Source organism: Hevea brasiliensis, chromosome 17 (genome assembly GCF_030052815.1).
Source record: "Hevea brasiliensis isolate MT/VB/25A 57/8 chromosome 17, ASM3005281v1, whole genome shotgun sequence".
Taxonomy (NCBI): domain Eukaryota; kingdom Viridiplantae; phylum Streptophyta; class Magnoliopsida; order Malpighiales; family Euphorbiaceae; genus Hevea; species Hevea brasiliensis.
The window spans coordinates 25,375,486-25,400,253 of NC_079509.1; the positions used below are offsets into that span (position 1 = coordinate 25,375,486).

General features: G+C 34.8%; 1 protein-coding gene across 2 annotated transcripts; it reads right to left on the minus strand.

Annotated features, from left to right (window-relative positions):
• Window positions 1–1,270: 1,270 nt before the first annotated feature.
• LOC110661783 (two-component response regulator ARR12) lies at window positions 1,271–7,617 on the minus strand. Of its 2 annotated transcripts, none has more exons than XM_021820541.2 (6): window positions 6,928–7,617; window positions 6,299–6,451; window positions 5,664–6,068; window positions 5,489–5,565; window positions 3,851–5,110; window positions 1,271–1,596 (listed from the first exon to the last, which is right to left on the minus strand). In XM_021820541.2, exons 1-6 carry the CDS (start codon window positions 7,061–7,063, stop codon window positions 1,522–1,524), a joined length of 2,106 nt encoding a protein of 701 aa, XP_021676233.2. In that variant the 5' UTR covers window positions 7,064–7,617; the 3' UTR covers window positions 1,271–1,521. The 2 variants fall into 2 exon arrangements, with proteins under 2 accessions (XP_021676233.2, XP_021676234.2); XM_021820542.2 differs by having other exon boundaries at window positions 1,271–1,593; window positions 6,928–7,615.
• Window positions 7,618–24,768: the final 17,151 nt, after the last annotated feature.

Consider the following 24,768-nt stretch of genomic DNA (forward strand, 5'->3'; position numbering starts at 1 on the left):
TGATTAAATTGCATTTATTATTATGTTGCAAATTATAATTAATCCGAAAAATTTTCTTGTATATCAAATTTTCTTTATTTTTCATCTTAATTTTTTTTGTTTGTTTCTAGTTTGAACTGGATGAACGAGTCAAACTAGTAGTCCAATTGAATTCTAAATTATGTCAATGATAATATTTTATTTTTTTTCTCAATTATGTTATTTTTTTTATATTTATGTTGTGGTGTTTTCTATGATTATTTAATTTTATTATAAAGTAAAATTACTTCATTATAAAAAAAATAAAAGTATTTAAGGAAATTTTACATGAGATTTTTATAAATTAATATTTTTTTATAAAATAACTAATTATAAAAATTTTATTAACTTAATTACAAAAATTTTATTAATCCAATAAAAAAAGTAAAGTTTTTTTATAAAAAAATATATATATATTATTTTTTTAAAAAAAATCTAATAGATAAATTATGAATCTAATAGATAAATTATGCAAGACAAATTTTATTAAAAAAAATTATAGGAATAGGTTACATATTCATCATAGGAAACACTAAAATAATTAAAATAGTACTCATATGCTCACACACTTTACATAAGACATTTTCAAATGAATGTGTAATTTGTTACAATTTTTTAATGAAATTTGACACATAATTTTTTTATTGAATTTTTTAAAATTATTATATGTATTTTTTATATATAAAGAAACTTTAGTTGTTTCTCTTGAACTAATAAAATTTTCATAATTAACTATTTATATGAAAAAAAGAATTAATTTATAATAATTTCATTTTCAGTAATAACATAATTTTATTTTATTATAAAATCAAGTAATCATAAAATACTGTTTATCTTATATGTATTGATTTTCTCTGTCCTTAATTATATTATGATTGCAAGAAATTAAATATTTTCCTTAATTTTGTTTTTCAAATTTCCTTAATTTTGTTATATTTATAATTAAATGAAAAATTTTTTCCTTAAATTGTTTGAATAATTTGCCTTGATTATATTTCAAATTATAATTAATCAAAACCATTTCCTTCTACATCAAATTTCCTATAATTTTCAAATTAATTTCTTTTTATTTCCCCCTACTTCGAACTGGATCAATGAACCTGAGTTAATCTCTTTGTTCCTCTTTTCCCAATTTGCAAGTACTTTCACCCCACAGATTAAGTAGTCAAAGCAATCTGAATTAGCAATCTAATAATCATTTGCAAAGAGAAATTAAAGAAAATATGCAATTTTATCAACAAGAATAAAGAGATTAAGAAAAAAATTAAGAAACTAGGAATTATGCTATCAAATCTTAAGCAAGAATTAACTATAGCAACAGAGAAATAACAAAGAAAGGGCAAGAAGAAAGTATATGGGAATGAGGGCAGGAAAAGGGAAGATGGGGTTAAAAGAAAAAATAAATTCATAATAGATTACAAGATGGTACAAATTCCTCCAGAAGAAGAATGGACTTGGGATTTTGGCTGCCCTGTTTCTCTACAAATCAGCTATAGCAAAGTCTCACAAACATGATCCAAGGGAGTAGGCATCAAATCCAAACTCTCCATCCATTAGCATCGACTCGTTTTGCTCCTGCTTCAAATACACAGATGTGAGTTGCAGAAGGAAAGAAAAATTCAGGATAACAGAGTAAAAGAGAAGACACGAAAGAAACTACTCTTATTTTGGATTAAATTAGAACAATAGCTGTAGCAATATAAATAAAAATTTAGAAATGTAGTAATAATTAAGATCTTCCCTTTTATCAGCCATTCTCAACACTTACAGTTGATCATTGATAATATAATACACAAATAATTACACTTGGGGTGAATAAAGAACTTGGCACTTAGAAAATCTCTCATTTCTTTCACTCCAAGAACAGACCACATTGTCTCCAGTGTCAAAAGTTATAAAATTTTCAGTAGGTAAATTGCATTGGCTCAAAAGTCATTGAACCCATACTACTGCACCACAAAGACTGTGCAAAGACAGGCCAGCTTTTCCTTTATAATTTAATCACAACATTTGTGCTTTGGTCTTGTTTCAGTTTACAAGCATCAGATCAAATAAAAAGGGTTCTGTTTTTCTCGACAAGTTTTGCATATTGAATTTTCACAATTCAGTCATCTCTTTTATCATCATGACCATAAGCAAACTTCCCTGACACCCACAAATTTTTCTATAATCTGCTCCTAACCAAGATTCATGCCAGAAATATATATTAAAGAAAGGAGAGTGTTAAGCTGATTCTGCCTACATATACCGTTCAATATGCATTAAGTGATGCTTTTTTGCAAGTCTGACAGAAATTATACTCAAATACAAGTTGCCAGAACAAAGTGCAAACTAGAAAAACGAATCATCAAAATCATAGGTTCACTAAAGCAGGATCTGTACCTATCTTAATTTTAATGTTAAAGAGAAACAGAGAGAATGAGTAAATTATATTCTTCTACTACTACCCACTGCACTATTGAAATCACTACCATGGCATTCCTAGGTTAATGGGTCTGATTACATCGTTATAATACTAGACATCGTAGATGTGTTGTAGCCAACAAGTGTAGTATTAACTTATGCAGCCATGTAGATGCAACATTCTAAAACCAATTAACTACAACTCTCCTTTATGCTAAAGAAGCAAAATTAATAGATTCAAGAAAGATTAAAATAACTTGAGCTTGTCTGGCCTACAACAGAGAATTAAAATACTTAGTGGGAATGCCCATGATAAAACCAATCAAACAGAAAATTGATGTTATATAGTTTATTTTCTCCTGATATTTTATCTCAGTTGAAAAAAATAATAATAATACAGAACATTTAGCACTATAGTTCCGTGTAAGACCATATTTTAAGTTTCTCCTGGAATGGTATTTTGGAAGATAGCTAGAAATACTTTTACCTGAAAAGCAACAAGTTTCTGAAAAGTCTTGACTGGAAATAAGAAAATATTCACAGAAATAAAAAGATAAAGAAGAAATCACATTTGAGTGCCTGAGTCTTGCTCCTAATTACTTGTCAGAACAACATTTTCTTAACACTACAACTCTTTCCCAGATTTCAGTCCAATCACAACAATTAAATTCCAAATGGCTTTTAGATTTGGCAAGTTAAGAAATATATAATATTCTTAAAATACCTTTAGAGCCAATGCAATCATAATGTGCCTGAAGGGTTAGCAAATGAATTTTTAATAAGCTTATTTAGAAGCTCCATATTTTTATTCTAAGCTACAAACCCTGGCATTTCCCTCTATCATTTCTTTGTGTGCGTCCTATTACCACCAAAACAGAGGCCATAAAAAAACAAGTGGACAACAACAGCAACAATAATAATAATTATAATGCCATGTGGATTAGAGTAGAAAATTTTGAAAATTTTCATAAATGTTATTTAGAAGATTTAACACTCCATTAACAAATTTTAGAATTCATATCATTTTGAAGCAGTTATAAATTTCATGCCACATTTCTGGATACCAACAATCGCAGCTCTGATACACTATTAAAAAAAAATTCCCGGATTCATATTACTAAGCTAGTATGAATCTGATGTCCTATCCTTGTTAAACTTCCACTTAACAAAGACCTTATAAAACAATTTTATTTCAGAACATAAAAGTGACAACAGAGAATTTCGTGAAGCAGATTGGATTTTGCACATGAGCTTAGACAAGGGAAGTGATACATTTAGCATTGGACATAGACTTCTATTGTTGTTTATCTAATAAAACACAACCAACTAAAATTTATGATCAGAAAAGCAAAAGAAACACATTCAAAAACAATATAAAACACATCCAAAAAATTGTAACTGAGACAACTAGTAAGACATGAGATCATACCCGTTTGATCATCGCATTCATTATATCATCCAAAGAATCATAGTTATTTTGAGCAAAACCATTCTGAGACTTTGTCTGCTCCAAAAGATAGTTCTCATTGGGCCTCATTTTCGGGTCAAAGGCAGATTTCTCAGCCTCAGCATGCTGGAAAATACATGGAGTTACACTGTTTAATTGGCCAGCCAAAGGCATATCAAACTTCTTTCTTTGGTCCATACTATGGCTCAATGAACCCACACCACCATTGCCAGAAACCATTGTGTTTATGGTGCTGAATGAGTTATTTAGGTTTGGATTATAATCCTGGCTATGTTCTTCCCACCTCTGCCTTGAATTGTAACTCATATTCTGCACAATATTACCAATCAAGTCTGTTTGCCCTTCCATGTCTACTCTGGAATCTAAAGGTGTGGCAAGCACACTAGAAGAAGAAAAATCATTCGGGCTGTTACCTATCTGGGAGCTGGTGGATGATATATTGCCTCTCAAGTTACTACTGGATAATGGATCATGACTGAATGGTTCACTCAAAGGCAAAGAATTTGTTTGAAATTTGGACAATTGAACTGCACCCTGCCAGTTTTCAGTACATCTACTATGATCCAGAAAATTCGAAGAACCATGGACACCAACATCAAAAGATTCCTGATACAATGAAGGCACACTTAGAGAAGATTGAGTTGCAAATGCTCCCCTACTCTGACTTTGTTGAGGGTTCACTTGTAGCATCAGAGGGTTACTTGCGGGACTGGGCACAGTATTATTCAAGCTTCCAATAGTCACTCTGGCATCTGAGAAGCTAGTTGCAAGTGTAAAGCCTGCTGTATCATCATTGTGATTATACTCTCCAATGTGGGTATTGGATTTTCCCTGCAGCTGATTGGGCTCCATTGATAATGGAACACCTTGAAGCAAATTTGCACCTTGGCTTGCGGGCAAAAGAGATGGCTGAAGCTTTCCAAGAGTATTAACAGCACTATTAAGGGTTTGGGAATGACCTGACTGGAGAAGACCAGAAGAAGCTATACTCCGCAAGGCTAAACCAGCGGGGGAGTTCAATCTGCCAAGCATACCGCCAGGAGAATATGATGATATAGATGTGCTTGAAAGCCTCCCCGGTCCACTCAAAGTGCGAAAATCTCCAAATCCATCTAGAGAACCCATGCGTAAATAAGAGGAATCTTTACCCCCAAATGCAGCAACCATATTGGCTTGCTGGGATGCTACGCTACTGATTCTTTTCAGATAAAGCCTATATTTCTGTGACAAAATGGAAAACAATAAGTTTTCTTCCAAAACATTTTCAGATCCAAATTCCTTGAATTAAGGTGTGAATTTCATTAGGCACATCTACTCAAATTGTCATATATACTGCCATATTAATTCCTATAAAAAAAAAATACTGCCAGATTAATCATTAACCATCTATAACTTAAATATAAATAGTGAGGGTCATGAATTTTCACTAAATTCTTTCTTCCATTGTTTTGCATAAGTCTTGAGATATTACCAAATTTGCCACTTAACAAATAGCTTATGGCTACCCCATATATTCTAGGACCAGTAACCATTAATTCAATCATATGCATGACATTTCTACAGTTTTGTGGAAAAGAAGCCAATTGGTAAATTTAGAACCTGCAGATGGCTTGCCACATTTTCCCTTGTAAGCCCTTCAACATTCATAAGGTCAAGAATTTTCTTTGGAACAGCCTCTGCAAATGATTCATGTAAAGTTAAGGTATAATGAAAAGAAACAAAGGAATTATTGTTACAGAAATGTAAAACACAACTTCTATGTAAAGGAACTCACTGTCAAGACCCAATTGATTAACAGCTGCAACAAACTTCCTATGCAGCTCCACAGACCAGACAACTCGGGGCTTCTTCTGAGTCCCTGGTTCCTCATTCTCATGTAAATTCTCCTCACCCTCTTCTTCCTCGTCTTCATCTTGGTCCTTTCTTTTTCTATTCACTTTTCCATTCTGATCCGCACTACCACTTGATGACACTCCTTGTCCACCTTCTCCTTCTCCATCAACAGGTTTGTCTTGATTTGGGGACCTTTTTTGGTCCTTAGGTTGTAATTTTTTTCTTCTAATCACATGTTGCCATATGTTCTTGAGTTCCTCAATTCTCACAGGCTTTAGCAAGTAGTCAACAGCACCATGTGTAACCCCCTTATATACAAGCTCCTTGTCGCTATGTGCGGATAACACTATAAGAAAATTTAAAGAAACAACTATGTTCAATCTAATCCATCCATTGTTTAAAAGAAATTTCGTGTAGTATTTAAGATACAACAAAAATAGGCACTATATGAAATATCAAGAAAATTCAGCTGATCTTGATCAAGATTCTTTCGCATTTTACAACAACAATCATAAATTGCAAAAAGGGAGACAGTAACTATAATTCACTATTATAAAGGAAAGGGTCCTTGCTTACTGATGACAGGTAGGTCCATTTCAAGCCCCACAAGTTCAAGTAGCTTAAAGCCATCCATGTCAGGCATATTAACATCGCTGATAACCAGATCATACTTGTTTTTGTTTTCTCTAAGCATTTTCAGAGCTGTGATTGCTTGATTGGTAGTTGTAACTGCAGAATCATGAATGTCCAGTGAGAAAAAGAAACCAAAAATTGAAAGAACGTCCACAGTCAAAACTCACGATTCATACCATAATTATGGATCAATTTTCATGGACCAAAAAATCCATAAAACCCACAATATGGGTAACAGTAATATATTCAAGTTGCTAGGAGGAACCAAACAAATATATACAAAAATCAAAATCAACCCAAAATTACAAATTTACTAATAATAACAAGAGAATTGAAACCAACAATTACCAGGCACAAAAAAGACTTGAGTCAACAGAATTGTAGAATTAAAGATTTAGAATATACACAGACAAACGAAACAGAGCACCTTGGTAGAGTACTCAGTACTACAGAGAGTTTGGTTTTGAAGATCAAATCAACAAAAGAATTGGAAAACAAACGACCCACGTTCCAAAATCAAGGGAAGAACAAATTCACAAACGTGTCACATAGAATGAAACAGAAAAGTATACCCTGATACTGGCATTTCCGAAGCAGATTCTCTAGAACTTTAAGGCAAATTGGGTCATCATCAACAGCTAAAATACTCATGCCCACTGGAAACTTATCTTCATTGACTAAACCACACTTTTTGTCCTCCACAGTCATTGTGAATCAAGCAACTCGAAACACACAGAAAAGAAGATGAAACAGATATCACAAACCCGAAAACAAAACAAAACGAAAAAGAAAAAAAAAAAGAAAGACTTTTCCCACAATATTGAAATTTAAACTTTTGTTACTCGAATTATTGAGCCTTTCCGACAAAACCCAGATTACAAAAAAGATAAAGAACGAGAGAGATTCAATGGGAGTGAATCAAAAGAAGAAACAGAAAGAGAACAGAGAAACAGAGAGAAAGAGAGAGAATGGAAGCGAGTAAAAAAACAAAAGCTGTACAAATGGGACAATGATAGTGATGGCCAGAAGAGAGTGAAGGGAGGCTTCAACCCCAACAAAACAGAAACCTATTATCTCTCTCTCTCTCTCTCTCTCTCTCGTATTTGTCTTTAGCTTTTCCTTTCCCTTCTTCCTAACAGAACACAAAAGCCTTTTTCTTTTCCTCGCATTGTTTATGATTTATATAATGATAATGGTGACTTTCTTTCTATATTTCTTTCTTTCTTTCTTTTTTTTTTTTCTTTCCTTTTCTCTCTCTCCATACGAACTCAGAAGACCTTCAAGAAATGATTATCTGTATATCATGTGCAAAATACCTTGTATATGTTCACCAATACTGCCTGCCAGATTTCGCTCTGGGAATGGGAGTGGGACCCTCCAAAGTCTTTCCTAGTGGTATATTTAAGGTGGTGCCCACAAAATTTTGTCAATTAACGATTGTTCCCGCCAGATAAGTGTGCTTTTGATGCAAAATTGTAGGGCAATAAGAGGGGAGGGTTCATTAAGTTCTGATGGGTTCTGATCGCTCAGTGTGAATTTATTTTTTTTTTTAAGAAATAAATATAAATAATAATAGACTATAATGGTCGAGTGATTGTATAAAAATTTAAAATTGGAAAAAAATAAAAGGTTAAAATCCAATGAGGATCTACTAATTATTTAGGTATTTAAATGCTAATGATTTTTCTGATTTTCCAAAAATGAAATTAAAAATTCTTGAAAGAATTTCTTTCTTTGGTTTTGAAATGCCCCTTGATCAGAGGTTGCTGAGTGTAGGCTTATTAGGTAATTATTAATTAATAATTAATGTGTTTAGGACAATTTAACCTTCAACTTTATTTTTATTTCTCTATCATGACATTTAAATAGGTCCAAATTTGTCTTTTTGCTTAATTTGAAGCTAAAAGGAAGTAATGTCTTTCCTTTTTCTTTCGGTAAAAATTATTAAAGGAATTAAATTTTTTTTTAACACCTCATATATTCCCTCTTATATATCGTTTTAAGGTTTTTTATGATAATTAAAAAAGTAATTAAATTATTTAAATTATAATAAATTTCTATTTATTTTGATTAAAATATTCTTTATTTTACTTAATTAAGAGAGAGGAGATAATAAAATGAATTTTAAGAAATTGTAGGAATAGTTATTGTATTTAGTAAAGATAAAAGTAAAATTAGAAAAAATTAATTAATATTTTTTAATTTTTTTAAAATCACAAATAATTTTAGATAAATTAATTTTGAAAAAATTACAGATAAAAGTGGAAAAAAAATTTTTACTAAAAGGAGTAATTATGTGTAAAAAAATAAAGAAACTTTCTTTACGGTTTAATTAAACTAAGTATGCAATATTATTATTAATATTATTATTAGCTATGAAATAAAAGTGGAAAAGCCTATTCAAATTTATGTTTCTTTCATATTTTGGTCATGTGAAAAATGAGAAATCTTTAGGCATCCCTTATTTGTCACTCTAATTAATAATAATTAATTAATTAATTAATTAAAGATTAATATAGACCTTAAGTATATACCTTTGATTGATTTGATCCTTTCACAATGAGAAAGAGGCATAAGTCTATTTCCATATTGTTCACACCTTTGTATTATTATTATTATTATTATTATTATTATTATTATTATTATTATTATTATTATTATTATTATTATTATAAGAGAAATGGGTGAAAGTAATGCATTACAATTTGCAATTTTTTATCATCTTTTTTGCCCAATTTGTTTTAGCATCATCTACTTTATAAATTAAAGAAAATAATAATATTATTAAATTTTAAATTATGATACACATATTTCATTAATAAAAAATCATTTATAATTTTGAAAAAAAAAATAATTTAATCAATTACAAAATTTAAGTTATTAGATTTATAATTTCTTCTCTCTCTTCAATATTCTTTCATTAATGACATTTTTTTCCTTTATAAATTTCTTCTCACGTTATTTATTAAATTTAAATTGTAAAGTTAATACCATAAAGATTTTTTTTTTTTAATTCTCTCGAGATGAATTTAATATTATATGATAAATTAGGTATTTTGAATTATATATATATTAATGGTAATTTACTAATTGTAATATTTATTTAAGGCTCCATTTGTTTCGGAAAAAATATTTTTCTAAAAAGATAATTTTTGTATTTTCTAATATTTAGGGTATTTAAAAAAATGGGTTAATAAAATATTTACTAATTAAAGAGAAAGCTAAGCTTTTGTAAGGAAAATTAATTCTTCTCTTCAAAATAAGAAATCATTTTCTAAATTTTAATAATTTTATTAAAATGTGAAAAAAAAACTTATATATATATATATGATATAAATATAAACATATACCATTAGTTTAATATTGTAACTAAACAATAAAAAATATTTTCATGGGAAATATATTTTAGAAAATATTTTCTGTGGAGCCTAAGCATTAAGTGATTTTTTTGTGCTTAACTACTATTTAGATGTGCATTGTATGTCAAAAATTATATTTATATAATATATATTATACTAGGAGAAGTTTTTAATTAATGGGATGCGGCATTAATCTAATAGTTTAGGTCTAATGTTTTTCTAATTCTTTTACACTTTGATCATTTCTTTTTAAAAAAATTAAAATACCAAATATAAAAATCTAAAACATCTTTGATGGGAAGGCCTCTTGAATCCAAGAATGAAAAAGTTGATCCCTATTATTGAAATCGTTTTCCTCATTGGGAGGTTACCATTGCCTGTAAGTTTGTTCAATCTTCTCACCGAAGTCACAAAGCCTCACTTATTGTACTATAAATCTTTGGAACTTTCTTTTTTTTAACAATCTTTGTACTTCATTTTAAATGCCCTACTTCTTAGATTTTGAGAGTCTTATAATATCTCTCTCTCTCTCTCTCCAACATTTTTTTTTCTCCTACCTCTCTCTCTTTCTTTCTCCTCTCTCCCCCTCTCTCTCTCTCTCTCTAAGATACAATACACCTCCAAAAGCTAAAATAAACAGTTCGAACAACCAAGTATCAAAAATCCAAAGACTCAAAGTCATATTCGTTTCAGTATGACTCTCCTAAAAATTGCTTGAACACGTTCTCTTAGAAGGATCATTGTTCGGTGTAATGATGGTTCGAATCTCATGACTCAGACGATCAATGGTTCAATTGTCACTCGAACTTTATCAACCATCTAGAGATATTACTACCTAAGATTTTTGGACCCTTTATCCAACTAATCACAAATAACTTGGGATCCTACGAACATTTTTTTAATAGCCTACAACGATTTCCAAATGGTCTATATAAGGTCTTCACCCTTAAATGCCAGATATGCTTACTCTGTTGAACTCAATATTTATTTATTTTTAACTCTTAATGAATTCTTTATTGACTTAGATGTTGGAATGGTTGCCAAAGGCCAACCAACCTATTTCACATCTTAAGGTTACAAGTTTCAAATACCAACAAACTCATGGCAGCATCACTCTTTTTTATCTTTCTCTCATTCTCTTTCCCCCCTCCTGCTCTTTCTCTTTCTCCTATCTATATCTCTCTAACTCCCCCATCTCTCTGTCACTTTTCTCTTACACACAATTTTTAAAATAAATAATTTAAAATTAAATATTAAATATAATTTATGTATGATTAAAATAAATTTACTCATTATAACAAAGTTTATCATATTAAGAGTATTTTGAAATTAGAAATTGATGTTGCCTTGGTTCTTTAGATTGACAGATGAGAATAATTACATCCATGATTGCTTGAAAACACATAAGAGAGAGACTCGTGGTCGTTTAGCAGTCACTCCGACACTCAAATTAGTGATGCTATTTAATATGGCAATGAAACAGTAATATTGTGAGAATCTAAAAAAAAAAAAAAATTCCTAAGTAGGCATTGACTATCCATTTATATGATGTTAAGAGATACCATAGCATGATTATTGGGATTCCCTAAGCCAATCTGAGCTTTCCGCACGCTGTACGTAACAGTAATCACGCTAAGCGCACTCAATGGCATTTATCCTATAACCATACCAATCTCCCAACCAATCTCTCAAACACCTAGTGCTAATAGACTGAACATCCTTCATTCACACTGATCTTCTTCATATCAGAGATAATCACACCGATCTCATTTAGATCGGAGGTGATTATTTTCTACTGGCATGACCCATACGGTTTGGATCCAACCCATTAAGTTCAGATTTCGGACTAGACTACATCAAAAATAAATCCATTTTAAATTATATAATAAGGATAAATTTTATTCATATAATATTTAGAGAGTATAAATTTTTTTGGTGGTTTAATATATTTTAAGAAATTTTAATTATAGAATTATATCGAATATAAATTATATAACATGTAATTAAACTTTATATTTTAAATTTTATAATATTAAAAATAAAATATTATTTTTAAATTTGATCTCCCTAGCTAAACAAAAATTTATTGATAAAAAAAATTATTTAATAAGAAGAAACGATGAATCTTGATTTGCAAGAGTTGAAAACTTAATGAATATTCTCATATTCAAAAAGTTTAGAACAATGTTGGTCATATTTGGTATAGAGTAATTGAATTTGTAATGTAATCATGATTATATTATATTTTTTATAACATTAAAAAAATCTACATAATAAAATGATAATTTATTAATTATATTTAAAGTAAATTAATTGCAACACCTCTAATTTTTTAAATTTATTATCTTGTGGGTAAATATTAATATTTTATTTTATTTAAATTTTAAGAAATTATTTAAAATTTTTCGAATTTTAGAAATCGGGTTAGATTTTCCAAAAATATAAAACTTTGATGATTTTTAAAAATTAATTTAAAGACCACGTGGCAAAACTAGAAATATACTTGGACTCTACGAATTTTTCTGAGTTTTCTAGAATTTTTTCGAAATTTTTAGGTCTCATTTTCGATCCTAAGGCTGAGTAAAAATTTAAAATTTTGTATCCTGAATCAGACCTGTCGAATCAAACCTAATCAGATCGTATCGATCGAATCAGACCGGCCATTTATTTTTCTTCTTTCACCACGCACGCGCCCGACACTTCCTCTTTCTGTCCCGTTTTTTCTCTCCTCTCTCCTCCTCTCGCCGTGCCGCCTCCACCCTAGCCTTCCCAACTCGCCGACGCGCCACCCTAGCCCCTCCCTACCTCCGGCCTACGCTTCAGGCCGCCGGAAGAGTCGCGCAAAACCTCCCCTTTGTGCAGCGCGCCGTTTTGCCTTCCTAGCGAAAATCTGGCCGATTTGGCCACCAATCGGATCGGGTCTTCTGTCAAAACTCTTCTATACCTCGAGAGCTTTTCATAGACACTAAGAATACCAAAATCCATTCAGCAGTTTGCTTAATTTTTGTTCGGGAAGTTTTAGCCCATTTCAACTTTTGGGTTAAATTTCTCGCAAATCGTGAACCCCAAGAGAAAACTGAGAGTACAGGAGTGCTCCACTCGTCGAGAGCTTCGCGGCAATACCAATTTTAAAATTTTTCGATACCATTTTTCGATGGGTCCCGCGAAACTTTATAGTATTTTTCTGAGCACTAAATGAGCTTAGAAAATTCGGTAAAAATTATATTGTAACCCCCCGTGTTGTGGCCTTCGTGTAGGTACCTTCAATTCGCAAAAATTCAACGGTTGCCAAGATCTGTAAATTTCGGATAAAACAGATAGGCTACCGAAAAAGTCTTAGAATTGGGCCGAGATTTTGGCTACCCCACCATTGTCAAACGTCCCAAGCGCATTCCCAGGGTCGGAATCGGCATAGGTAAACCTGAACTTTACTTTTTCTTAATTATCTGTACTTGAATTAGATTAAAAATTCATAAAATATTCGTGATAGCTTAGAAATTTATAATTCCTTTTGCATTAGCTTAGTAATATTACTAAGGACCGCGGGGCAAAGTTTTAGAATTTTTAGAGTTCATTTGGATAGTTTTTGCAAAAGGGTTAATTATAAGGACTAAACTGTAATTTTTCATATTATGATTGTTGACTGTTTGGATGGGCCCAGGAGAAGCTGTGTGATGTGATTGAATTGTGAGTGTGTGATTTGTGGATATAGAAGTACATTTTAAGCCTTTTTACAGGTTGGGTAGGTCCTAGGTATAGGAGAGACTCTGCCGAATTTTCGGCACGACTTAGGATATCTTTGGTCTTTTCTTAGTTTGCATTGAGTCAAATGTATTAAATAATTATAATAAAATTGTCAGGTAAGTCAGGACAGTCTTCCTCCTCCGCCCAACCACCATAGTGACTTCGATTAAGTCTATAAGCAAAATATTAATTTTAATTATAATTTCGATATTATTATATGTTCAAGGATGCCCATGCATCACTTATAAATATTTATCTATGTAGTTAAACACTAGGCACGTTTTATATTGCATTCATAATTGTTGAAGTGTCATGGATGTTGTTTATGGTAATTTGGAGCAGTGTGTGTGCGGGCGTGCGTGTGGTATGGTATTGGATATGGACAGGACGGGTAGACACGACTTGAGAGACACTCGCTGGGACCTAATCCTTCGGGATAGACACAGCTTGAGAGACATTCGCTGGGATCTCGCATTTAGTTTATTAAGCGAAAGTCCGGCTTGAGAGATACTCGCTGGCAGAGATTGGATTAAGAGGGCTGTATAGGGGATCAGCTTCCATATATGTATTGTTTGACAGTGTTGGGTGTGTGAGTGATTCAAATTGCCTTTTTGCTGTTATGATATGAAAATATTGACGATGTTGCATTTCACTCCATAGGGTGCATTAGCTTTAGATAGCTATAGAGATTATGGTTAAAATTGATATTTTACTCTCTGAGTCGAATGCTCACTCCTGTTCATCTATTTTTCCAGGCTACAAGAGGATTATTGTTGTGGCTAACCTGCTCTTCTTCTTCGCAGGTCTATTGATAGTATTTAATGTATTTTGTACCATTGAGTTAAATTTTTAGACTCTGCATGTGTTAAAAGCACTTAATTTATTTGGGCCAGTATAATAAAAGTTATGTTGGACTTTTAAGATTATTAACTGTATGCATGATGGGATTGGATGAAGGAGCTGAGCTCCTATTTAAGTTATGACCTTTTAATTATGTGGAGGGTGAGCTGAGCCCCCCAATTTAATATATATTGTGTTTACCAGACGGGCGAGTCAAAAACTCCCCGTTAAATGGTCCATTTTATAGCCAGACTCTGTCCAATTGGATTCTTGAAATTAGGCCCAAATGGGCCCTAGAATTGGATTGAGGAATAGTTAGGCTTACTACGGGCCTCGAAGTCTTTAGGCTGGCCCAGGTCCTAGTTCCAGTCTGGCCCATAAGTTGGGTCGTGACAAATGTAGTATCAGAGCTTAGGCTCCAGATTCATAGGGAATAACTGTCTAAAGTGTTGGAAAGAGTCTAATAGGAGTCATATGCGGAGAATAGGGTCCACATTCATCTTGCATTGTCATCTTTGCTTCTAGTTTCTGCTTTATATAATTGTGTGTAAATATAAGTCTATAGATGCAACATCCTCACTTTAGCTAGTTCGTACAGTCTACTGTTCAAGCGACTAATGTCGGTCCGGGTAGCTAGAATGTTTGAAATTATAAATAGACTAGAGTGAGGAGTTATAAATAAACCAAATAATGCTCATAAAATCAAGGAAAATTTTTAGGAACGAAATACACTAAGGTTAAACGAGCCGAAACCCCAGTGATGTGTAACCCGAAGGGGAAGTGACGGTGAAGGCCGCTAACAACCCTAGACCTAGGAAAAAATTCATAAAATAATTTTTGGGACTCCAGAGAAGGGTCATTGAGGTTTCTAAGGCATTAGAATGCCAAGAAAATGCTTAGAAAAGTTTTTCAATCGATACAGACAATTTTAGCTCGTTAAGCCAATCGGAGGGCATTTTAGTCATTTCGTCTTCAGAGATGATTTTTGGCCAACATGTCCAGTTAAATAAATAATTTATATGACATAAAATGTAAATAAATATTGTTAAAAATTTAATTGGAATTAAATAGGCAAGAAAAGGATGGAAAATGAGAGAAATTGGACTTATGACATCATAATGATGTTATTATAATCCTCCCACCTAATTAAATGTTAACACATGGCACAAACTTATTTAAAAAGACTTAATGGGCAGAAAAAGGAAAGAAAAAAAATCAAAAGCTCCTTCTTTCTTCTCCAAGCTGAAACCCTCTCTCCCATTGTCCACCATTATCAAGCTTACCAAAGCTTGATTTCTTTGGTTTTTTACCCATTAAAGCCTAAGTTCCCAACACCAAAATTTGCTCTTTCATCTTGGTGAATCTTTTGGGAGCAAAAAGAAGTGTAAAAGAAGAACTCTTGCAAGGTTGAAATTCACTCCATTAGAGGTTAGTAACTTAACTTGCCTTTTCTCTTTCAATTCATGTTGAAGGAGTATAATTGAGTATAAATTTATAAAGAAACTTGTTAAAAATCATGTGTATGCCCATCCTAAATTTTTGGCAGCCTTGAACTTGGTTGAGTTTTGAAGATTTCTTAGAATTAAAATGATATTATGGCTGCCCTTAACACTAATATATTGATTAGGAAGGTGAAGTGCAAGTGAATGCAACAATCTAGAATGGTGGAGCTAGGGTTTGGACCCAAATTGAGACTTTGTTCATGTATTTGGTGAAAGAGAGTTTAATGGTCAATTACTGACCATTAGGCTGTGTGTGAATAAGAAATGAAGTGGTTTGTTTAGTGGGAATTAAAGTTAGTGTGGCTATTCTTGGTGACCTGTAGGACTGGGCATGAGTCCAGCAGGTTTGGGCAGCAATAACTGGAGTTGTAGAGGTTCAATTGGTGCAAGGCTAACTGGACATAAAACTAGACACATAATGGTACAACTTTGGTGAAGAAACTATGCCTAGAAAACCAAACTAAGTTGACCTAAAGATTGCCCTAATCTGGGTGACCTGCATTCTGCCTGGGCAGAATGACCAAATGAACAGTATTTATTCAGTTGATCATAACTCAGTGTAGAAAGGTCCAATTGATCTAAAATTTTACTAGAAAATAGTTGAGACATATATCTACAACTTTCATGAAGAAACCTAACTTAAATTTTGATCATAACATGTTCAAGAGGTGACCTGCAGTCACTGCATAAAACACTGTAGATTTGGTCATTCCAGAAAATATGGAAAGTTGGCAATTCGGCCAGTCATAGTATTTAGGCCACAAATTGAGCTACAAAACTCCAAATGGAGTGATTCAAAAAAAGAAATATAACTAGACACAATAAGGAAGAACTTTCATGTTGACAACTTTGCCAAATTCCCACTACAAAAATGACTAATGGAACAGTAAACACAAAACTTGAAAACTGAAAATTTTGAACAATTAACATTAAGCTTAGAAATGGTATTGGCAACTAATACCAATAACTTTAGAATGCAAAATGTGGTATGTTAGGGATATTAAAACTAATATACCTATTGTCTATGAAAAAGTCAACATTTTACTTGACTAATGAAATGAATAGTAACCTTACATGTAAAATACAAATATTCAAGAAATTATTTTTTAATATGCCCTACTAGGCCTAATGTGATTGGGTTGGATAGCTTGGTATGCGAATAGGGTTCTGTTAGCAGTACTACATATGGCTTCATGTCATTCTGTGTTTTATGGCCTCACGTGCCATTCTGTGATAAAATAGTCTTTGGCTATGTTAATTGAGTTATCATACTTGAATTTTATCCCTGATGATTATTATAGCTTATTAACTGTTCTATTGCACACCGGAAAACACAATATGATTGATGGTGTGATGGTCTGAGGTACTTAGTATCCAGTGCTAGTTTACCCGTTTATCCAGTCCAGTCGACTAGTATGGGTTACTCGGGCAATGATAATGAATCTTACCAAATTTAATCGAATAATACTGCAATAAATGCCAGATATTAAGTCTACCAAAGATGTAAACATACATTCTGCATATTCACTTTATTTTAGTTATTTTATTTTATATTGTCACCACTAAGCAGAATTGCTTAGCGCATCACTTTTGCCACGCGCAGGTACTGGAGACATAACTGGAGAGTCCAGCAGACCTCATACCGGGTGAGCTTTCAGATCTGCACATAGAGTCCAGAGTCACCTCACATTTGCAGTGCATTGATAGGACATTAGGCTACTTTTGGTCTTCTGTATTTGTAAACTTTTGTTATGTATATTTTAAACTCATGTAATTATGCTTTTAATGTAATTATTTATGAACCATGTTCAGTAATAATTTGAGTTTTTCTTATGGCATTGAGTATGATATGAATGAATTGAATTTTTGAAATATTGATGTCATTTGAGAAATTGTGGAAAGATGTTGGTGGTTGACTGAGATTGAAATTATGATTACATTGGAAGTGTTTTTAACAGATTCAGAAGAACTATTTTTCCAATTTACAGCCGGCACTCTGTCGAATTTTCTATAAAATTTGCGAAAAATTCATATTAATCAAAATTATAAATAAATAAATTAAAAAGGGTAAATTGTAATAAAAATATGATTTGGTGCTCTGGCACACTGTGTGGCATATCTTGCTTGGCTACACTGTAGATGGATAAGGGGTGTTACAATAGAGCTGTGTAACATACCATTTTGAAATTTTGTGGGCTAATGCTGTTGAATTTCAGGAAAATGCATAGAAGCAAAAGAGCTGCTACTGCGCCAGAACTGGATGTGCCTGACGAGGTGTGGACGCAGGATGAGGCGGCTGCCCTGAGGAGGCGGGGTAGGAGGCCTAGAGCTGCTTAAGTAGAAGAGCAGCTGCCACCAGTTCAAGATCAGTCTTTTATAGCTCAGGGTCCCATGGACCTAATGGCAGCTACCTTAGCCAAATTGCAGAGAACCATTGATATGATGGCACAGTATATGGTCCACCCTCCCCAACAGCAGCAGCCCACCGCACAAAGAGGGGAACCTTACAAATAAATAATTATTTTCAAGAAGTTGGTGCCTGGTACTTATGATGTGTCAGACAATGCCTATCGGTTTTTGGATTCTTGCAAAAAAGCAGGGATGGAGTTGCAGTATTGGGGCCAGTGCCAAGACAGTGGATGACAGACTACGTACTACCTCTTATTAAGGGATTATCTTGGACCCAGTTTGTGGAACTGTTTATCAACAGGTTTGTGCCAGGAAGTTTCAGAGATCAAAAGCAGTGGGCCTTTAAGGCTTTAAGGCAGAATGGCAGATCTGTAGATGAATATGCTACAGAATTTCTGGAACTGAGCAGGTATGCCCCTATAGCAGTGGCTACAGAAAGTATGAAGGTAAAAGGTTCCTAAAGGGGCTGAATAGGAGGTATGCAAACCTGGCCATGATGTCTGATCAGTCTTTTGATATGGTAGTTGATCGAGCCTGACAGATTAATATTAGCTATACAGGAGATGACAGTGGAAGAGCAAAGAAGAATAGAGCAGAAGGTTCTTCAAGTGTTCCCTACACGGGTACCACGGATAGTGGTGACCAAAGTCACTATAGAGGAAGAGGTAGAAGCAACAAGAAGGGTGGTTTTAAACACCAATCTCGAGGATTCAGACCAGGGTACGGATCTAGCAGTGGTCACAGTTCGGGTTACAGCAGTTCTGGGTCTAGTTCAGGATCCTCCTTTGCACCTTGCACACAGTGTGGAAGAGGACATTCAGGACCCTGTATGATGGGTTCAGGAGTATGTTTCCGATGTGGCCAGCAGGGTCACTTTGCTAGAGAATGTCCAGTGTTCAACGAGCCATAGATGGGGTCACAGGGTTCTGTTGCAAATGTTCCTCGTTAGTTGTATCCTGGTGCTTCCAGCATGGCAAGCAGTCAGTTTAGTGGCTAATAGGGCCAAGGACAAGGAGGACGTGGATTTGGAGGTAGGTCAGGAGGTAGAAGTCAATATCAGGGTTCTGCAACGCAGGGTAGGGGTCAAGCTTGGTTTTTACCTTGACCCACTAGGATTCTCAGGCTTCCAATGCAGTTGTGATAGATATTATTCTAGTCTGTTCCTATGAGGCTCGTGTTTTGATAGATCCGGGTGCTACGTACTCATTTGTCTCTCCAGCGTTTGCCATGAGATTGGGTAGGAACCCTACAACTTTAAAATGCCCTTTGTTTATAGCTACCCTGCTTAGTGATAATATTAATGTAGATATGGTTTTTTCGAGTAGTCCAGTAGTAGTGGATAGAAGAATCCTCCCAGCAGACTTGGTTCCTCTACCAGTAATGGATTTCAATATAATTTTGGGAATGGATTGGTTGGCAACTCATTATGCCACTTTAGATTGTAGGAACAAAAAAGTGTATTTCCACATACCTGGTGTGGAAGAGTTTAGCTTTGATGGTGATAGGAGCGTGGCTCCATATAATTTGGTATCAGCAATTAGTGCTAGAAAAATGTTGAGGCATGGATGTCAAGGGTATTCAGCATTGGTGAGAGATATATCAGTAGAAGGTATCAACATGAAAAATATTCCTGTTGTCAGAGAATTCATGGATATCTTCCCTGAGAAGCTTCCAGGGTTGCCACCAAGAAGGGAAATAGAGTTCTGCATTGATGTTGTGCCAGGTACAAACCCCATATCAATGCTGCCTTGCAGGATGGCACCAGCAGAATTGAAAGAGCTAAAGGAGCAACTACAGGAGCTTTTGGACAAGGGTTTCATACGTCTGAGCACTTCACCCTGATGCTCCTGTTCTATTTGTGAGAAAGAAAGATGGGTCATTAAGGTTGTGTATTGATTATAGACAGCTGAACAAGGTGACTGTGAAGAACAAGTATCCACTTTCTCAGATCAATGATCTATTTAATCAGCTCCAAGGGACTAGATTCTTTTCCAAGATAGACCTATGATCATGCTATCATCAGTTGAGAATCAGGAATGAGAATGTGTCCAAAACAGCATTCAGGACAAGATATGGTCATTATGAGTTCTTAGTGATGTCTTTTGGACTCACTAATGCACCAGCAGCCTTTATGGACTTGATGAACTAGGTGTTCAGGCCATTCCTGGACCGTTTTTTCATCGTATTCATAGATGACATTTTGGTAGACTCTCGGACCGAGAAAGAACATGTGTGGCATTTGAGGATGGTGTTGCAGACTTTGAGGGAGCACCAGCTATATGCCAAATTTTCAAAATGTGAATTTTGTCTAGAAAGCATCTCATTCTTGGGACACGTGGTTTTCTAGTGAAGGCATTCAAGTGGATCCTAAGAAAATTGAGGCTGTAACTGATTGGCTTAGGCCTACAACAGTCACTGAGGTGCGAAGTTTTCTAGGCCTAGCTGGCTACTATAGGCATTTTGTGTAGGATTTTTCCAAGATAGCAACAACCCTAACCAAGTTAACTCGGAAGAATGTTCCATTCATTTGGACAGATGATTGTGAGGAGAGTTTTCAGAAGCTTAAGGAGTGTTTAACCACCGCCTCTGTGTTGACATTACCAATGAGTGGTGAAGGATATACTATGTATTGTGATGCCTCCAGAGTGGGCGTAGAGTGTGTTTTGATGCAGAATGAAAAAGTAGTGGCTTATGCTTCAAGGAAGCTAAAAAGGCATGAGCAGAACTACCCCACCCATGATTTGAAAATGGCGGCTGTAGTCTTTGCACTAAAGATCTGGAGACACTACCTGTATGGTGAAGTGTGCGAGATATACACCGACCACAAGAGTTTGAAGTACATCTTTCAACAGAGGGATTTAAATTTGAGACAGAGGAGATGGATGGAGCTTCTGAAGGACTATGATTGTACCATGCAGTACCACCCTGCGAAGGCCAATGTAGTAGCAAATGCTTTGAGTAGAAAATCTTCTAGCAGCTTGGTGCACATATCAACGGAGAAGAGACCGTTGATTCAGTAAGTACATGAGTTGATGGATCAAGGTCTGATCTTAGATCTTTCAAATGAGGGAGTATTATTAGCCCATTTTTCAGTGAGACCAGACCTGCGAGACAGAGTCAGAGTTTCTTAGCACATAGACCAACAATTGATGAAGATCATAGAAAGAGTACAGCAGGGTGAAGGTGATGAGTTTGGATTTGCCAATGATGGCGTCCTTATGCAAGGTTCCAGGATATGTGTGCCCAACGTGGACAATCTCAGAAATGAAATCATGCGAGAGGCACACTATACACTGTACAATGTCCATCCAGGCTCCACCAAGATGTATCATGATGTGAAAGATAGCTATTGGTGGAATGGCATGAAGAGAGACATAGCAAACTTTGTGTCCAAGTGCTTAACTTGTCAGAAGGTGAAGTTTGAACACCAGAGGCCGTCAGAGAAGCTGCAAGAGCTCCCTATCCCATAATGAAAGTGGGAAATGATTACTATGGATTTTGTGATGGGGTTGCCTCATACCACGCGGGGATATGATTCGATATGGGTAATTGTAGGCCGTCTGACTAAATCAGCTCATTTCTTGCCTGTGAAGACCACATATTCTGTTGCACAGTATGCTCAACTCTATATTCGAGAAATAGTCAGATTGCATGGAGTTTCTACTTCCATAATATCTGACAGAGGGCTCCAGTTTACTTCTCAATTTTGGAAGAAGTTACAGGAGGCACTTGTCACACAGTTGAACTTTAGTATCGCTTTTCACCCTCAGACGGATGGGCAGTCTGAAAGGACAAACCAAACATTGGAAAACATGCTTCGCATGTGTGTTTGAATTTTGGAGGTCAATGGGATGATCAGCTACCCTTGGTGGAGTTTACCTACAACAACAGTTATCATTCCAGCATAGGGATGGCACCCTATGAGACACTATATGGCAGAAAGTGTAGGTCTCCTCTGTATTGGATAGAAATGGGAGAAGCGAAGGTGCATGATATAGACCTAGTGCAGTACACTTCAGAGATAGTTCCTTTAATCAAGGAATAATTGAAAACAGCTTTCAGTAGGCAGAACAGTTATGCAGATCCCCGACGGAGGGATGTAGAGTTTGTAGTAGGCAATTACGTATTCCTAAAGGTTTCTCCGATGAAGGGAGTTATGAGATTTGGAAAGAAAGGCAAGTTGGCACCTCGATATATTGGACCTTTTGAGGTTACTGATAGAGTTGGAGCAGTTGCCTATCTGTTAGAGTTACCACCCAACCTTTCTCATGTTCATCCTATATTTCACATCTCCATGCTCAAGAAATACATACCTGATCCTATCTCATGTGCTACAGCCGGATGTAGTAGAGCTGAAAGAAGACCTGACGTTTGAAGAGCAACCTGTAGCCATAGTAGACTACCAAGTGAGGTAGCTAAGATTAAAACAGATTCCTATGGTTAAGATTTTGTGGAGGAGCCAGTCAGTGGAAAAGTACACCTGGGAGTCAGAGCGGGATATGCGTAGTAAGTACCTTTATCTATTCAATGCGTAATTCTGTACTTTATTCTGCCTAGTGTAAAATTCGAGGACGAATTTTCTGTAAGGGGGGAATAATGTAACACCCCTAATTTTTAAATTTATTATTTTGTGGGTAAATATTAATATTTTATTTTATTTAAATTTTAGAAAATTATTTGAAATTTTTTAAATTTTAGAAATCGGGTTCGATTTTTTGAAAATATAAAATTTTGATGATTTTTAAAAATTAATTTAAAGACCACATGGTAAAACTAAAAATATATTTGGACTCTACGAATTTTTTTGAGTTTTCTAAAATTTTTTCAAAATTTTTGGGCCTCGTTTTGGTCCGAAGACAGAGTAAAAATTCAAAATTTTGTATCCTGAATCGGATGGGCCGAATCGAACTGGACCGGATCGGACTAGTCGAATCGGACTGACCATTTCTTTTTCTTCTTCCTTAGCCCTACACTTCCTCTTTCTCTCCTATTTTCTCTCTCCTCTCTCTTCCTCTTGCCGCACCTTTGCCACCTCAGCCTTCCTAGCTCGTCGGTACACCACCCCAGCCCCTCCCCACCACCAGCCGACGCTCCAGGCCTCTGAAAAAGACACGTGAAACCTCCGCTTCGCGTAGCGCTCCGTTTCACCTTTCCAGTCAAAATCCAGTCGATCCGACCACCAATCGGATCGGGTCTTGTGTCAAAACTCTTCTACACCTCGAGAGCTTTCCATAGACACCAAGAACACCAAAATTCATTCAGCAGTTTGCCCAATTCTTGTCTGGAAAGTTTTAGCCTATTTCAACTTTTGGGCTAAATTTCTTGCAAACCGTGATTCCCACGAGAAAACCAAGAGTACCGGAGTGCTCTACTCATCGAGAGCTTCGCGGCAATACCAATTTCAAAATTTTCTGACACCATTTTTTGATAGGTCTCGCGAAATTTCGTAGTGTTTTTCTGAGCACTAAATGAGTTTAGAAAATTCTGTAAATATTATCTACTAACCCCCATGTTGTGGGCTTCGTGTAGGTTCCTTCAATTCTGGGAAATTCAACGGTTACCTAGGTTTGTAAATTCCGGGTCAGACAGATAAGCTATCGAAAAAGTCTTAGAATTGGGTCGAGATTTTGGCTGCCCCACCGTTGTTAGACATCCCGAACGTGTCCTCTGGGTCAAAATCAGCATAGGTAAACCCGAACCTTACTTTTTCTTAATTATCTAGTGCTTGAATTAGATTAAAAATTCATAAAATATTCGTAGTAGCTTAGAAAATTATAATTACTTTTGCATTAGCTTAGTAATATTGCTAAGGACTGCGGGGCAAAGTTTTAGAATTTTTAGAGCTCATTTGGATAGTTTTTGCAAAAGGGATAATTATAATGACTAAACTGTAGTTTTTCATATTATGATTGTTGACTATTTGGATGGGCCCAGGAGGGGCTGTGTGATGTGATTGAGTTGTGGGTGTGTGGTTTGTGGATATAGAAGTGCGTTTTAAGCCCTTTGTAGGTTGGGTAGGTCCTAGGTATAGGGGAGACTCTGCTGGATTTTCGACACGACTTAGGATATCTTTGGTCTTTTCTTAGTTTGTATTGAGTCAAATGTATTAAATAATTGTAATAAAATTGTCAAGTGAGCCAGGACAGCCTTCCTCCTCTGCCCAGCCACCACAGTGACTTCAGTTAAGTCTGTGAGTAAAATATTAATTTTAATTGTAATTTTGATATTATTATATATTCAAGCATGCCCATGCATTACTTATAAATATGTATCTATGTAGTTAAACACTAGGCATATTTTATATTGCATTCATAATTGTTGAAGTGTCATGGATGTTGTTTGTGGTAATTTAGAGCAGTGTGTGTGCGTGGTGTGCTTGTGGTATGGTATTGGATATGGACAGGACGGGTAGACACGGCTTAAGAGACACTCGCTGGGACCCCGCATTTAGTTTATTAAGCAAAAGTTCGGCTTGAGAGACACTCGCTGGTAGAGATTGGATTAAGAGGGCTGTATAGGGGATCAGCTCCCATATATGTATTGTTTGACAGTGTTTGGT

Coding starts and splice junctions, on each gene's coding strand:
- LOC110661783 (XM_021820541.2), bottom strand. CDS start 7,063: ATGACTGTGGAGGACAAAAAGTGTGGTTTAGTCAATGAAGATAAGTTT. Junction 5,566..5,663: donor TAATCAATTGGGTCTTGACA/GTGAGTTCCTTT, acceptor AATCATTTGCAG/AGGCTGTTCCAAAGAAAATT. Junction 5,111..5,488: donor ATGTGGCAAGCCATCTGCAG/GTTCTAAATTTA, acceptor ATTTTGTCACAG/AAATATAGGCTTTATCTGAA.